The following is a 16,211-nucleotide window of genomic DNA, read 5'->3' on the forward strand; positions in this document are numbered from 1 at the left end:
CGGCCGATGCTCCCTACTCCTGAGGACGACTCGACGCGTCCGCCTCTTGTGACCACCCCTGTCCATCGTGCCAGCCGGAGGATCCGCGGCCTGTCCCCCGAGGCCCTTCCTATTGTCAGCGCGCCTTCAACTACCACTCCACTCATGGCGACACCACTGCCCGCCCTGCCTACGACTGTCCCTGCAGCCAGCCCCACCTATCTCACCCTTCAGACTCCACGCACGCCTAAGCCCTTTCACGGCGACCTGTTTGAAGATGCCGAAGACTGGTTGGCTCACTACGAACGGGTCGCGACCTTTAACTGCTGGGACGACGCTACAAAGCTGCGTAACGTTTACTTCAGCCTTGAAGACTCTGCACGAACGTGGTTCGATAACCATGAGAATACTTTCTCTACGTGGCCGGACTTTCGACGTCAGCTCCTGAGTACGTACGCTAACAGCGACCGCCGGGAGAGCGCAGAGCGTGCACTGTCCTCTCGAATTCAGCTTCCCAATGAGGGTGTTGCCATGTACGTCGAGGATGTGAAGCGTCTTTGCCATCGCGCCGATCCGGCCATGCCTGAAGAAAAAAAGCTGCGGCACCTGATGCGCGGCGTAAAAGACCAGCTCTTTTCCGGCCTCGTGCGGAACCCGCCCAACACCGTCGCGGAGTTCCTGGCCGACGCCGTGCATATGGAGAAATTGCTGCAGCAAAGATCCCATCAGTACGACCGGCAACTGCGCCAAACATCGACTCTATCAACGTTGGACCGGTTCGACCATGATCCCAGGACGAATCCGGACTCCCTTCGCGAACTCATCCGTTCCGTGGTCCGCGAGGAGCTGCAGCACCTTCAAGCCACATTTGCCCCTCGCGTCGATTCCGTCACCAGTGTCATCCGCGAGGAAGTCCGACAGGCACTCAGGGCACAAGACGCTGCAGCTTTGCCGGCGCCGCAACCGACCCCATACGATCCCGCGCCGTACCCGACTTTTGTCCAGCCAGTCACGTACGCGGACGTCGTGCGCCGCGCGGCCCCATCTCCTGGGCCTTCGCCTTACACCGCACCATTGGTCGCGGTGCACTCTGCCCAGCCGACTCCTTACTGGGCGGATCGGCGCCAGGCACCGCGGAAGACTGACCTCTGGCGCACTCCGGATCAACGCCCGCTCTGCTACCACTGTGGTGAGGCCGGCCATCTCTACCGGCGGTGCCCCTATCGCGAAATGGGACTACGCGGTTTTTCTGTCGACAGCCCCCGTCCACGCCCTGGAGAGCGCCCTCAAGACATCGCCGAGTATGTCACCCGCCAGCGTAGTTCACCATCTCCTCCGCGCCGCGAGTCGCGATCGCCCTCTCCACGCCTGTCTTCGCCCTCTGGGTCCCGTTTCGCCTCAGGACAACGTGGTTCCTCGAGCCCTCGTCGGGAAAACTAGCTCCGGCGGCCTTTGGAGGCGAGGCCGCCGAACGCCGTTCCGACGCAAAGCTTCCACCGCCGCAGCAACTGAATCGCCCCGACGTCGCACGCCGCATCGCTGCACAGTTTTCCCCGACGCGCCTTTCGTATCGCCGCGACGCCGCAACCCCAATCGCCGACCCGCTTCCGCCGCCGCACCGACCCAATCGCCCCGACGCCGAACGCCGCATCGCCGAAGAGTTTCCCCCAACGCGCCGCTTGAATCGCTCCGACAGCGCAACCCCAGTCGCCGACCAGGTTCCGCCGCCGCACCGACTGAATCCTCCACAACAGCCATCGACGGGCCGTGCTGAAGGCAGGGTCTCCTTGGATATCCCTGTTCTCGTCGACACAAAGGAGGTCAGCGCGTTGGTTGATACGGGCGCAGATTACTCTATCCTTAGCGGACGGCTTGCGACGGCCCTGAAAAAAGTGACGACACCCTGGGACGGTCCCGACATACGCACGGCAGGCGGACATCTTGTCGCACCACTCGGCATGTGTGCGGCCCGGGTTACGGTTCGAGGCTGCACATTCGTTGCCACTTTTCTCGTTCTCCGCGAATGTTCTCGCGATGTCATCCTTGGCATCGACTTTCTTCGCGAGCACGGTGCGATCATAGACCTCCCGAACCGCTTGGTGACGTTTTCTACCGCAATGGCCACAGAAGAACCTGCGCACCAGGGTTCTCGGTCCGCCCTGCGAGTCGCCGACGATAACGTTATGGTGCCACCACGTGCCAGCATTCTCACGAGAGTTACCTGCGACGAGCCACATAGGGGACTCCGGGTTATCGAGCCTAATGTCTCCCTCGTACTCACTAAGGGGGTTGCGGTGGCACGGGGCCTTGGACCCTTTTATGACGGTTGTACAGAGGTCCTTGTCACCAACTTCTGCAATGAACATCGACATCTGTTCCGTGGCACAGCCATCGCTTACGTTGACCATGTTCAGGAAGTGGCCGAATGCTTTGCTTGTGCGGAGGACACACCTGGAGCTGACGCCGAAGCGGTCACCAGCGTAGACATAAATCCTGGCCTTCCACCCACTTAAAAGAGGCAACTCCAGGACCTCTTGCGGGAGTTTGGTGCGTGTTTCACGTCGTCGTCCAAAGTGCGCCAAACGTCGATAGTTAAACACCGCATTATCACGCATGAAGGAGCCCGACCCATCCATCAGCAGCCCTATCGTGTGTCCCCTCGTGAGCGAGATGCTATTCAAACACAGGTCGAAGAGATGCTCACAGACGGCGTCATCCAACCGTCAAGCAGTCCGTGGTCGTCTCCTGTCGTCCTCGTGAAAAAGAAAGATGGGGCACTACGGTTCTGCGTCGACTACAGGAAGCTGAACAGTGTGACCAAGAAAGACGTGTACCCGCTCCCGCGTATCGACGACTCCCTCGACCGACTTCGTCAAGCCAAGTACTTCTCTTCGGTCGACCTCAGAAGTGGTTATTGGCAGATAGAAGTTGATGAGAGGGACCGTGAGAAAACCGTCTTCATTACACCGGACGGGCTGTACGAATTTCGCGTCCTCCCATTCGGGCTCTGCTGTGCTCCTGCCACGTTCCAAAGAATGATGGACACCGTTCTCACCGGTTTGAAGTGGCAGACCTGTCTTGTTTATCTTGACGATGTCATCATTTTTTCCGCAACGTTCACGGAACATCTGCACCGCCTCAGGACTGTCCTCAAAGCAGTTCGATCCGCCAACCTCTCCCTCAAACCAGAAAAATGCCACTTTGGGTTCACCGAATTGAAGTTCCTCGGGCACGTCATTAGTGCTGACGGCATCCGCGCTGACCCAGAGAAGCTTGCTGCCGTTGCTGCCTTTCCGGTCCCCTCCCACAAAAAAGCAGTCCGTCGTTTTCTAGGCCTGTGCTCCTATTATCGCCACTTCATTAGAAACTTCGCCCAGCTCGCCAGCCCTCTGACGCTCCTAACCCGTGATGACACATCATTTTCCTGGGGCAACGAACAACAGACTGCCTTCGACGAGTTACGACGCCTACTCCAATCACCGCCCATCCTGGCACATTTCGACGAAGATGCCGATACGGAGGTGCACACGGATGCGAGCAACGTCGGTCTTGGCGCCGTTCTAGTTCAGCGGCAAAACGGTGTCGACAAAGTAATTGCCTACGCCAGCCGCGCACTGTCGCGTGCTGAGTTGAACTACTCTACCACGGAAAAAGAATGTTTAGCGGTAGTCTGGGCCGCCGCCAAGTTCCGCCCATACCTCTATGGCAGACCGTTTCGTATCGTCACCGACCACCACTCGCTGTGCTGGCTGAAAAATTTAAAGGACCCTTGCGGCCGCTTAGCACGTTGGGCATTACGCCTGCAGGAATTCGATTTCACCGTCACCTACAAGTCAGGCCGGAAACACACCGACGCTGATACCTTGTTACGCGCTCCCGTCGAACCTCCTCCGCAAGACACCACCGACGATGATAGCTTCCTTGGAGCGGTCAGCACATCTGAGCTCGTTTCCAGACAGCGTGCCGACGCCGAGCTCCGTTTGCTCATCGAACATCTCGAAGGTGGGTGCCCTGAAATACCACGAAACCTAGCTCGTGGACTATCCTCGTTCTGCCTGCGGAGAGGGGTGCTTTATAAAAAGAACTCTACTTCAAGTCCGACAACTTACCTGCTCGTCATACCGTCTGATCTGCGGGATGAAGTCCTCCTTGCCTGCCATGATGAACCGACTTCCGGCCACCTTGGAGTTACCCGCACCTTATCCCGAATCCGGCAGAACTATTACTGGCCCAACCTAACTTCAAGTGTCAAGCATTATGTCCGGACATGCCGGCAATGCCAGCGGCGAAAAAAACCCGCGCTCAAGCCTCCTGGACTGCTTCAGTGCATCGAGCCGCCACAAATACCATTCGACAAAGTCGGCATGGACCTCCTGGGGCCATTTCCTCTCTCGTCTTCCGGCCACAAGTGGATCGTAGTCGCCACAGACTACTTGACCCGCTACGCTGAAACGAAGGCCCTTGCGCGAGGTACTGCCGCCGAAGTTGCCCACTTCTTTATGCACGACATCGTGCTTAGACACGGCGCCCCATCGGCCATCATTACTGACCGCGGCAAGGCGTTTACAGCCCGACTCCTACGTGACATCTTAGCGCTTAGCCATACTGCTCATCGACCAACAACAGCGTATCATCCCCAAACCAATGGTCTAACGGAACGGCTCAACAAAACATTGGCGGACATGATCTCGATGTACGTCGACGTTGAACACAAAACCTGGGATGAGGTCTTGCCGTACGTCACCTTCGCATATAATACCGCGACGCAGGAAACCACCCAGTTCACCCCGTTCCGTCTCGTGTATGGCAGAGAGGTCCGCATGATGCTAGACGCCATGCTGCCGTACGGCGACGCAGAGCTTCCCCCTGAAGCTGGCCACTTCGTGGAGCAAGCAGAGCAGGCCCGTCAGCTGGCCCGCTTGCACATCAAGGACCAGCAATCCGCCGATGCCCGATACTATAACCTTCGGCACAGGGACGTGCACTACGAGCCGGGCGACCACGTGTGGGTGTGGACACCAGTGCGCCGCAAGGGATTGTGCGAAAAGCTTTTAAATAGGTATTTTGGCCCGTGCAGAGTCCTGCGCCGCCTGAACAGCGTCAACTACGAAGTTGTCCCCCATGGAACTGTGGTCGCCGGCCCTCAGCGTCAACGGCCTGAAATCGTGCATGTAGTGCGCTTAAAGCCGTACTTTTCGCGTGCCTGAGCGCTGTGTTCACGCTGTTTCGTACCTTTTCCCCTTACCCCACGTGTGTACTTGACTCTCCCTGCATGTCATCTAGCGCGCACTGTATAGTTCACCTCACCCCCAGTCTTTTCTTTGTTCCTCCTCCCCTCACTGTACATACCCCATTCCACATCGAGACGATGTTTGCTTTCGCGGGGGGGAATAATGCCACGCGCCTAACGCGCCGCGCGGCCTCCGCGCTGAGTCGAAGACGACGACGAAGCGGCGGTGGGCTCTTGTGGCGCGCTGTTCTGTTCTGTGTCGTGGAAGCTGGCTCGATAATTAAAGAAGGCTCCCGGTCTTGGGTTCTTTCTGACGTCTACCTTCACGGCTCCTCTGGTCGTGACAATATAAAGGCAGTGAAAGCGCCCCATTCAGCCAAGGCGTTGCCCATAGACTTGCCATAAACGCGGCCTTTGACAGAACCATACATATGTGCAGAAGCAAAAGGTGCTGGCTTCACTGGCTGCTTACAGTTCAAGGCCATCTTTTTTAAAAAGGCATGACTATATACGACTACTAACTCATTAAGTGGCAGTGCTAATTGTTGGCCAGAGCTTGCCTTGCAGATTTGTTGGGGCTTATTAACAGGAAGTCGGGAAGGGAAAGTGCCGTTAAACCTAGTGGCCTACAGCGCTTCAATGGTGGGCACTGCGTTTTTTCCCTTTCTTAGGCCAACGGGAACGCGCTATTTTTGAATGCTCAAATCCATGCGCCACGTGGTGGCAACCAACGGAGCTGGAAGCACTTGTCCAAAATTAACACTAATGAGAAAAGCGAAGGTACTGCTTAGTATGACAACGACAAGAATTAGCCTTCCAGCAGTGTTACCTATGTTGAGGTAAACTATATTGTGCTGCCTCAAGCTGGTACCAAAATAAAAGTAGATGCCGTGAAAGCACTGCCCCTCAAGCATGGAAACCTCATCTTGGCCACCTCTTTCTGCAACTGGCATGAGGAGACTCACAAAACGACAATAAAAACGTTTTCTGCTTCGCTACTGTGGAAACATATTAAGCGTTTTGCTACTAAATTATGAAAACAACCTTCGGGGATGCCTGGGTGAGAACGTAACACAGAACCATGAGACTACGCTGTTCCGCGCGTGTTCATCTTCCTTTCAGTGGTTCACGGCGCTGCCTCAGTGTTTCATCGATTTCGTTGAAATAGCCAGCTTGCTGTCTTTGACAACATGCCATAATTTTGTGGTTTTGATTCGGGTGCCATTTAAGGTGCGGTCTTGCGAGTCACGAGGGCAAATGGTTGACGCCTCAAGCAGGTTCATAATGAACTCTAGACAGTGTAAACATTTAAACTCATGTCTGAGTATGTGCTATGGGGGTGCCATATCTAACTGTCTATTCGGGATTCTTTCCAACGCTGGCTGAAGTGGTAAGAATCGTTCGCAGGGCGTTGCGGTGGCGGAAGGGGTGCTCCTTAGCTCACTGTTGGCCTCGACGAATTCTCCGCTGCCGATGTCCGGGTTGCGGTGGTGGACGTGTTGCTCCTCGCCCACCTGGATAATGACGTCCTCCAGAGAGGTGACCGTCACGCCCACTGACGCGATCCCCAGCTCTGCGCTCCGCTGCTCGATGTCCTGGAAGACGAAAGACGCATGAAACGGGGCTGCCCGGGCGTTTCTTGCTAAACGAACTCGTCGAGGTCTGCGTGCGCTACTGATCCAAGCCCAGAAAAGCTTGACAAACGCTTCTAGTTTACACAGCTGTCACTAATTGCCACGTAGCGCTGAACAGTCTAAATCTATGCAGAAATTTCGAATCTTAGGCGCATACAAATTATTTTTAGACCCTAAAAATGGTTAGTTTGCGTAGGACGCATTTTATAGGCGAGATTCTGTAGCGACCGCATTGAGTCATCCATGATATATGCCATTTTCATGCAGAAATGCTCTGGACTGTCCAGTTTTGTCAAAACTGAAGTGTAAAATATCCCAACTGAGCTACGCGGTGTACGCTGCTGGTGGCTTTCAGAAGACTAGTTCCTGATGCTAAAGAACGCTTGGTGTGTCTCGGCTTCTGCGGCGTGGGACTAGCGATAACACGCAGGAATATCATAGCTGCGCACACCGAGTCAGTACACGTGCTGTATAGAGAAGAGGTATAGAGAAGAGTCAGCGTTGCCGTGTGCCGTCCCTCATATTGCCAAATATTTGAAAAATGTAAGGAAATGCGTTAAAGCCCAGAAAATGAGCTTCTCACGTCTTCTCGAAACTTTCTCAGAAAGTAGGAACAAATTACCCGTGTCCGCAGGAAGAAAATGCGTGATTGAGATTGAGAGCTCACAGCCATTAAAAACACGAAATCTCTGCCTCAAATCTTTTTTTCCAGCCTACTTTTGCTAATAACCTTTAAATTCTCTCGTCTTTTGTCGTCTCAACAGTAATCGTCGTTTGTCGTCTCAACAGTAAGCCAATCATCTACAAGAAAGACGCGGGCTTGATACCGGCCGCGGCGGTCGAATTTCAATGGAGGTGAAATTCTACACCCCGTGTACTGTGCGGTGACAGTGCACGTTAAAGAACCCTCGGTGGTCGAAATTTCAGGAGCCCTTCACTACGGCGTCCCTCATAGCCTGAGTCGCTTTGGGACGTTAAACCCTCATAAACCATCGTATTCATGTAGTATCAGTTCGATGGCAACTGAACAAAGCACTTCGAAAATCGAGCAGCGGGAACTCTTTCTGCCGATTTCGAATACAAGCACGAACCACAACGCAGAACACAGATTACGTAGGGTTTGGAGAATGCTTTATGCAAGTCTTGCCATCCAGCTTCGAAAGGCACTGACTTCCTCGATATCTCGCACGTCTGCCGACATTGATCTAAGCCACAACTTTTGGCAGCCACATCTTCTGTATAACTCAGTCCGGTATGGCTTCATGTTTTGCTGAGTCTATTAAATTACGCTCAGTGTGGTCCGTCCAGAGTATACCTTGAACATGGTGACGATCTTGCGGGTGGCCACCATTTGACCCAGAATGAACGTCGCCTCGTTGTTCGAGTCGCTCTGGAGCCGAGCCTTGGGCGAGTACTTTTTCAGCAGTAGTTCGATGGCCGCCAGCTTGCACCCGGGCAGCTTGTGTATCTTCATCCGGTACCCTGTGCCAAACCGCTGTTTCAGGAACGTCGGTGAGCCGCCGCACCTGTGTTGAACACGGCCAAGGAAAGCACTCTCACCGGTTTTTATTATGCATGCATATCCAGGTGGATTCTAGTCGACTTAATTATAATCAGGATATTTTGCGAATGCGAACGACCTTGCAAGGATAACTACAAGAAGAATAAGATTTCATACTCTAGGGAAACACAGGGATGAAAATATTAGTATGGGCATCACTATCACTCCTCTGGTTTTGTGCTCGTCTTTGGGTGATGACGCATATGAGATGACCTAAACCAAAATGGCTGAGGTCTGCCCATTGTGAAAATGTTGTGGACGTTCCTACCATAGTCCTTAATAGGATTCTGAGTCGATAACAATTTCGAATCCTCTTCCATGCAGGCTCACTCACTACCTTTCTTTCAGACACATATGCTCCGAATACCCAAATAATACAGCGGCTAAGCGTGCCTGGCTGTTGCCAATCGCATATGGTCGACTACAAGCATAAATTTCGAGACGATCAAGAAGGGTATCTGTGGAGCAATTACAAACTGTGATAGCGGGCAATCCAAATTTTCAACAATACCTGGCACACTCGCTTCAATAGAAACAAAATACTTCTACCAATGGCAGAGGTGGGACAGGAAATATTAGTCCACAGAATGGAGAAGACCAGAGAGCTGTTCATTAAGTGTAAGAGCCATCTTTGCGGCTCTAGATAAGCACAATGTGTCCGTAGACGCGCCTACGAATGCGTACGGACACATACGGTGTAGGCAGCTTCTACACCGCGAAGGTAATTTTCCTTTTATGACCGGATGTAAACTAAAGCTTCAGGCCGCTCCCGTGAACCTGTGTGCACAGGTTATTAATTTTATCATTTCGCTGGCCAAATTTATTACATTATTTCGAACTAAACCACTCCTTTACGTACTGACCGCTGCCTCAAGCGGCTGTTACTATAAAAAGTAATGATGTGAGAGGAGGCAGGTGATCGTGTGTATAGTACGAAACAATTTTAGCTGCCGACTACTGGGTTCCTGGCTGAAGAATATTAGAAACTCCGCGAGGAGTACCAGGAAAACGCGACACAGTTGCACCCACAAAGTGGTGCCGCAAACCAATGACTTTTATTGCCATTAAACGAGGGGAATAATATAGCCCAACTACTGGACAAGAAAAAGCTCAGTCATGACATTACTACGACCTGAATCCTCAAAGGAACTCGAAAAGCACGCAGGCACTGATGTCAGACCTGGTTGAAGACATGTATCGGACCTATACAGTTTTATATGTGCCTGTGCTCGGCTTTATTCTCTTTTCTTAGCGACTTTTCAGCTTGGCTCCTCTGCTAGGTGCAAAAGTCGATCTCCGTGTCGGTGGATCACTGTCATTGACTGACTTGATAAGCCGCTTAGCAACAACCTTAAGTAAGCGTTAGATGTGGAGCCCTCATTCAGCGTGCGCGCTCATTTGCTCTGGGCCCAGTCGAAAAGGGCACCTGCATCTATCCTGCTACGGTCCAAGTTTAAGGTTGCAAGAAATAAAGTAAACGCAATGATTCGTCAGGCTAAAAGAGTACATTTTCGTAACAAGTTCAAGAATGCAGGCTCTGATACTAGAAAAACGTGGTCTTTGATTAACAATCTACGAGGTGTCAAAAGGCGTGGCAATGATGGCAAAGATTTTGTGTCGTATTTCGGCACTGATGAAGAAAAAATAGCTAATGAATTCAACAGGTTCTTCTCGCAAGTTTCGGGCAGTGCGCAACAGAATCCCTTATTTTGTACTCTGAAGAACAGCACAGTTGAATCTGAACACCTACCTTTGCTAAGTGAGGATGACCTCTGTTCAATTATTTTTGGTCTTAAACGCAATAGATCTGTGGGAATAGATGGCATTTCAGTTGATTTGCGAACCTTGTTCGACATACTTAAAGGCGTGTTGCTGTCGCTGTTCAACAGCATTATCTCAAGCGGCATGATCCCGGTGAACATGAAAGCGGCTATAGTTACCCCAATTCACAAAGGTGGTGCACGTAATAGGTATGAGAATTATCGTCCTATTTCAGTCTTGCCCTGTTTGACTCAAATATTAGAAAAACATCTGCTGTTTACAATGACAAGTTTTTTAGATAAGCACAAAATCCTGTCACCGTGTCAATATGGTTTTGTACAAGGTAAAGGGACGGAAATGCTTTTGGAGGATTTTTCTGACATGTTAAATCGATCTTTTGAACGTAACCAAGTGGTGTGCGCACTGTTTCTGGATGTCAGCAAGGCTTTTGACAGCGTGTGTCACAGTGTGTTATTGTATAAACTGTCCAAGTTAGGCTTCCGTGGAGCGTTTCTTTCGCTTTTGGAAAATTTTTTACTGCAGAGAACGCAATATATCTCCATTGGCCGGGCAAAGAGCGCTTCTTTGTTAATTAAAGCTGGCGTCCCGCAAGGTTCTATAATTAGTCCCCTGTTATTTAACGTCTACGTTAATGACCTTTCAAACTTTGTTCCTGTAGGCCTGTACCAGTACGCTGACGATACTGTACTTGTAACCCAGTCACCGAACTACTCTGACTCAATTTCTTCTCTTCAAGCTCCAGCAATAATTTCTATGGACTGGTTCTCAAACAACCTAATTAAAGTTAACAGCTCTAAGACTCAGCTTATATGCTTTCACAGCCCGATGAAGAAGGTAGATTTAAACCATCACCTTTTCTTGCACGGATCTGATTGTTCCCAATGCCAATGTGTACCCTTGAGCTATACAAATACAGTGAAATACCTAGGATTATACTTTGACAGTGCTCTTTCATGGAATGATCACTTGTCCCACGTTTGTAAAAAGCTCCGAACCGTCTCCTGTGTGCTTTACAACATCAGGTACTACATGCCGCTTTCAATACGCAAAGTTATCGTAAACGCCTCGGTTATAGCATACTGCGCTATGGCATAACGATTTATGGTCACTGTGCAGTTCGCTGGAAGTGCAGGATTAATTCTCTCCTACGATCTTTATTAAAAAATATCGGCTATGATTTAGGCCTTCCCTCCAATTCTGATCTCTTTAAGGTATTTTCTCTACCTGATTTTGATCGCCTTTTGATGGAAACGATCGTCCTGAAACATTTTTGGCTTAGTGACTATAAGATTCCGTATGTTCCCACACGGTCTCTTCGACCGAAGGAACCTTTTTGTATTCCCCGACGTTCTACAAGATGGAAGGCGTGTAAGAGATTATTACGTTCCCTTTAACTTTAACAGGTTACCTCCAAGTGTTCTCCGGGCAAAAACTAAATACAAAATAAAAAAGATGCTGCGATACATTAATTAGAGGGTTTACGACATCATGCATGGGCTTTACCACCTGTCAAGTAAATCTTGTGATTTCATTGGTTACTGCTGTATTTATTGCACTGATCTGAGGTATTGTCATGCCACTTTGGTTTTTCTTCCTTGCGATTTAATCTGATGAGGATTTTTTTTTCCTTCATGTAACATGAGTCTTGTGTCTATTTTGTTCTCACCGTCATACTAATTTGATGTCCGTTATTTTGAATGTGTTTTTTTTTTGCCTGTGTGTATGTCTGCGTGGTTCCGCTGCCTGTCGGGCTCTGCCGCTCAAGCCCTATGAGGCTTTGGCAGGCCGGATTTCTGTACATTTTTTAAAATATTTGGCGCAATAAAGTATTATTAGTATTATTATTAAACGATGATGACCTCCAAATTTGACTCCGGCCACCCTCAAATTTGGACTTGGCCGATTTGCACCAAACTCGGTGTCCAACCATAATTGTGCGTGCCCGACACGATGGGGACATCCAAATTTAGCTGGGGTCATTGCCAAAATTTGACTTTGGCTATTTGGGAATGCTTCGCACTATACTTGGCTTAACCATGTTAAAGCCCTATGGTGTAATATGCCTACCAAAAGGTACACAATGGTGCCGAATGTCCACCATGGCGGCTTGTTCCTTGACCCTTGACGTTTGTTCCTTGGCCTTTTACCTTGACCTGTGACTTTTTACGTTTGATTTTTCGCCTTTAATAAGTTTTGAGTGGATGCTACTGTCAGGTCACGTGACGTAACGACGACGTATGGCGCGTTTATAAACACCGCCTAGCCGGCATTGCTTCGTTAGCCTGGAAGAAGAAGATTCTGTACTAGCGGTCTAGCCATGCCGGAGCTATCGGCCGACCTTTGGGTACAGCCTTGGTTAACCCCTGCCGATTTTTTTTTGTTATTCCGCCCTCATGTATTCCCGCCCTGAGTCCAGTCATGTGCCGCTGTCATAGAAGGTTATGCGACGCGTACCTGATCTGTCCGTTGGCCATGATGACGATGCGGTCACCGAGGACGTCAGCCTCGTCCAGGTGCTGCGTGGTCAAGAATATGGAGCAGCTGCGGCGGATCTTCAGCAGCAGCTCCCACATCTCGCGACGAGCTTCCGGGTCCATGTTCGCCGTCGGCTCGTCCATTACGATCACCTGGCCGCAGAAAGGAGCCAGGAAGCAAGGAAATCATGGCACAGGTTAGCTAAAGTATGCGAGCGACTGTACGTTGGTTGTGTCTTATAGGCCACTTCTTTGACTGAGATCTGAAGTCTTCATTACCGCTGAGCGCACTATAGTTCGCCCCTGTTCTGGGTGCAGCACGTGAAATGAAGGCTGTCACGTGCTTCCGATAGCCCTTATGCGGTGTGAAAGGGAGAGCACCAGAATTTATACAGAGTTCTCATTACGTGACTCACATGATTGATGATAACTGGGTTTTATGGATAAGGTTTTAAGCTTTAACTCTCATTTAATCTCATTTAAGCATAAATCTCATTTAAATCTCGTCTCCGATGGAAAAGCAGTAAGCCGCCACGCGGCTGGCTGAAAGGCACTACACGCGTTGGCTGGCTCCTCTTTTCTGAGGTGGGCTGAAAAAAAAGGCGGGAACAAGGACGTTTAATCCGATTTAAGAGGGACATCAGCTGCAAATTATAATAATTCGGAGTTTATAAGAATGCTCGGAGCGTGCAGACCAAGCTCTTGCGCCTCTCTTGGACAAACGTGATCATAAGGTTGAATGGCACCCATGCTATGCGAAGAAGCCCACACCTTTGCATCGCTTAGCACCAGACGGTTGCTGAATGTAAATTCGTGCACCTACTATTCTCGTGCTTAATGTTATTTTTTTTTCGGTCTCAAAGCCCATGTTGCGTGAAAACAATGTGTTCTTATCAATAAGAAGCAATTTTATCGCAAAGATTCGCCAACAGCTAAAAAAATAGTACTTGTGACTTCGTTTACAATAGATGGCGCCACCCATCCACGTGGCGAGTGTTTTGTACGTAACTCGTTGAGATAAGCCTCGGTGCAGCTGATGCTTCACTGAAAAGCTGCGCCATTCTATGCAAGAAATATTTGTCTAAAATAGAGCAAGTTCAACAGCCAGAAACGAGCGGATTGGGCTTGCACTCGCTCTAATCACTGCACAAAGTCCGCCTCCTGCATGCAACAATTGTGGCTTTCCCTCAAAATTTCGATGCTTCCTGCGGCAACTCGGCAGGCCGGTGCGCAACTATAGGTACTTATACAGTGACTCAAGGTGTACTCTACCGCAGACGATTCGGAAACATTTTTTTGTGTCACAGGGCTAGGCAACGAAGATAAGCGTGGTGTGAGCGATTCAGACCAAAAGAACTATCAAATATAGACGGCTGATGATTTTCCTCAAATGTGTGCGTTGTCACTGCGTTCAATTTTCTGAAATATATTCTGGAGACTTCAACTACGGCGCCGCCGCGGTGGCTCAGTGGTAACGGCGCTCGGCTGCTGTCCCGAAGGATGCTGGCTCGATTCCGGCCGCGGCGGCCGAATTTCAATGGAGGCTAAATTCTAGAGGCCCGTGTGCTGTACGATATCAGTGCACGTTAAAGAACACCATGTGAGGGAAATATCCGGAGCCCTTCACTACGGCGTCCCTCATAGCCTGAGTCGCTTTGGGACGTTAAACGCTAATAACCAAACTAAACTAATCTTTAGAGCCATGTCAAGAGGTACAGTGAATAGCCTTACTTCCGTGTGCAGTGCAATCTAAGTTCGTTTGAACGCGTCTCTAAACGATACTGCCAAGATGCTTTCCCACTGATATTAAAAATGACGCTACTCGCTCATCCCAAAGCTCCCGCTAAAGTGTCTGCAACTGGACCTTGGGAATGGCGAATAGACAAATTTACCTAATGCCTGCCGCTTTCATAGAATTTTGCAATTTTGACCGGGTAGCACTGGAGACTGGAAAAACAATGTCGGTTATTATTCAAGGTCTACAATCTTCACTCGGCTAACTGCGTGCGTACCTTTGGCGTTCCCACGATCGCTATGGCGGTGCACAGTCGTCGCTGCTGCCCCAGGGAGAGGTCAACGGCAAGCACTCCGCGGTGGTGAGAGAGGCCGACGTCGTGCAGCAGGTTCGCCAGCTCGAGGCGTGTCTTGTCCATCGGGACTCCCTTGATCTGGGGAGAAGGCAGTGCAATTTTATGCTGTAAATGGCACTGCAAAGCTGCAGAGGCAGTTTAAAAAGTACAGGAACAGTGCACAGGAGGTGAAAGTAAGAGACAAAATTGCAAAGAAGTCATATCGATTAGAATGATAGGGAACATGATGACTATAGACGAGCTAGAGATAACGCAGCCGGCCACTTGAAATTCTATAGTATTAGCGAGAGTGTGGCAGCTATCTTGATTAGGCTTAATAAGAGGTACAAGCTGAAGGTGGTGCATGATTACGCGCCTACATCAAGCCATGATGACCACATCGTTGAAAGCTTCTGTTAAGACCTGGAATCGGCAATGAATAATGTAATATTACAGTGCACTGTACTGATGGGCGGCACTTCAGTGAAAAGTGTACCGTACCACTTCCGAAAAAAAAAAGAAAACTGGTTCCCAAAATCCGGTTCAATTACGGTAAACAGACACTTAGCTACGAAGTTTCTACAACCATAAATAATTTGCCGCTACCCCTTGACTTCAATTCTTCCACATCGTGGTCCAATAAGAACGTTAAGCATTACTTAATAAGCAGTAACATTCGATTTCCATAATACATAACTCGAGATTTCCTTACACTTACTGTGTGTATTCTGTGAATCATACTATTTTGTTTGATGGTTATGTATTCTGATGACTAAATCTTGGTTGTGTTGCCTGCTCTGTGGATTTATGAAGAAAAGTGTGTGTTGCAAATTGTTTTTTGTGTATTACTGTGTTACAACCTGCATATGCGTCTTCTTTTTTTTCCCAACTTGTATTACAAGTAAGATTTTTCAAATGTTTTATTTTTTGTCAACCGTGTATGGGTGCTGAGGCCTTCGTCAGGAAAGTCAGCCTTTTGCCTCAGGTCCTGTTTCCATGTAAAGAAACAAATTAAATTGAAATTGAATTGAAAAAGGTCCGCAAGAAGCGGGTCGGAGACCAGGCGATAGGTGACGATGGCATAGGCTCCAGGAGTAGCAGGGGGGAGTACAGTTCGCAGAGGGAAATAATTTGCGAATCATAAACACCTTCATCTGGCAACGAGAGAACAGGAAGTGGACGTAGAAGAGCCTCAATGGTGAGGCTAAAAACGAAATAGACTTCATACTATGCTCTCAACCTGGCGTCGTGAAGGATGTGGAGGTTCTCCGAAAGGTGCATTGTAGCCACCACAGAATGGCAAGGCAAGGTCTCTAATTAGCTTAGACTTGAAGTGGGAACGGAAGAAGGTAGTGATGCCGAAACCCGTTGTCGAGTTAGCGGTAAGAAGGAAAGTAGAGGAATTCAGCATATCGCTGCAGAACAGAAATTCGGCTTTAGCTGAGGAAGAATCCTGATGCTCAACCAATCAATGGTAGTTTC

The 16,211-nt window shown here is 49.8% G+C and overlaps 1 protein-coding gene across 1 annotated transcript in view; it reads right to left on the reverse strand.

Moving 5' to 3' along the window:
* The window catches only part of LOC149360368 (phospholipid-transporting ATPase ABCA3-like), an 80,747-nt gene that overhangs the window by 43,065 nt on the left and 21,471 nt on the right, over nucleotides 1-16,211 (reverse strand). Inside the window, exons 7-12 of the mRNA XM_089572301.1 lie at nucleotides 14,673-14,828; nucleotides 12,641-12,813; nucleotides 8,159-8,369; nucleotides 6,696-6,804; nucleotides 6,343-6,369; nucleotides 6,108-6,134 (exon numbers count right to left, since the gene is read on the reverse strand). Of these exons, the coding sequence (XP_089428427.1) occupies nucleotides 6,108-6,134; nucleotides 6,343-6,369; nucleotides 6,696-6,804; nucleotides 8,159-8,369; nucleotides 12,641-12,813; nucleotides 14,673-14,828 (703 nt within the window). The remainder of the gene's footprint in view (nucleotides 1-6,107; nucleotides 6,135-6,342; nucleotides 6,370-6,695; nucleotides 6,805-8,158; nucleotides 8,370-12,640; nucleotides 12,814-14,672; nucleotides 14,829-16,211) is intronic.

Source organism: Amblyomma mixtum, chromosome 2 (assembly GCF_055824585.1).
Source record: "Amblyomma mixtum isolate Tamu chromosome 2, ASM5582458v1, whole genome shotgun sequence".
NCBI classification, from domain to species: Eukaryota; Metazoa; Arthropoda; class Arachnida; order Ixodida; family Ixodidae; genus Amblyomma; species Amblyomma mixtum.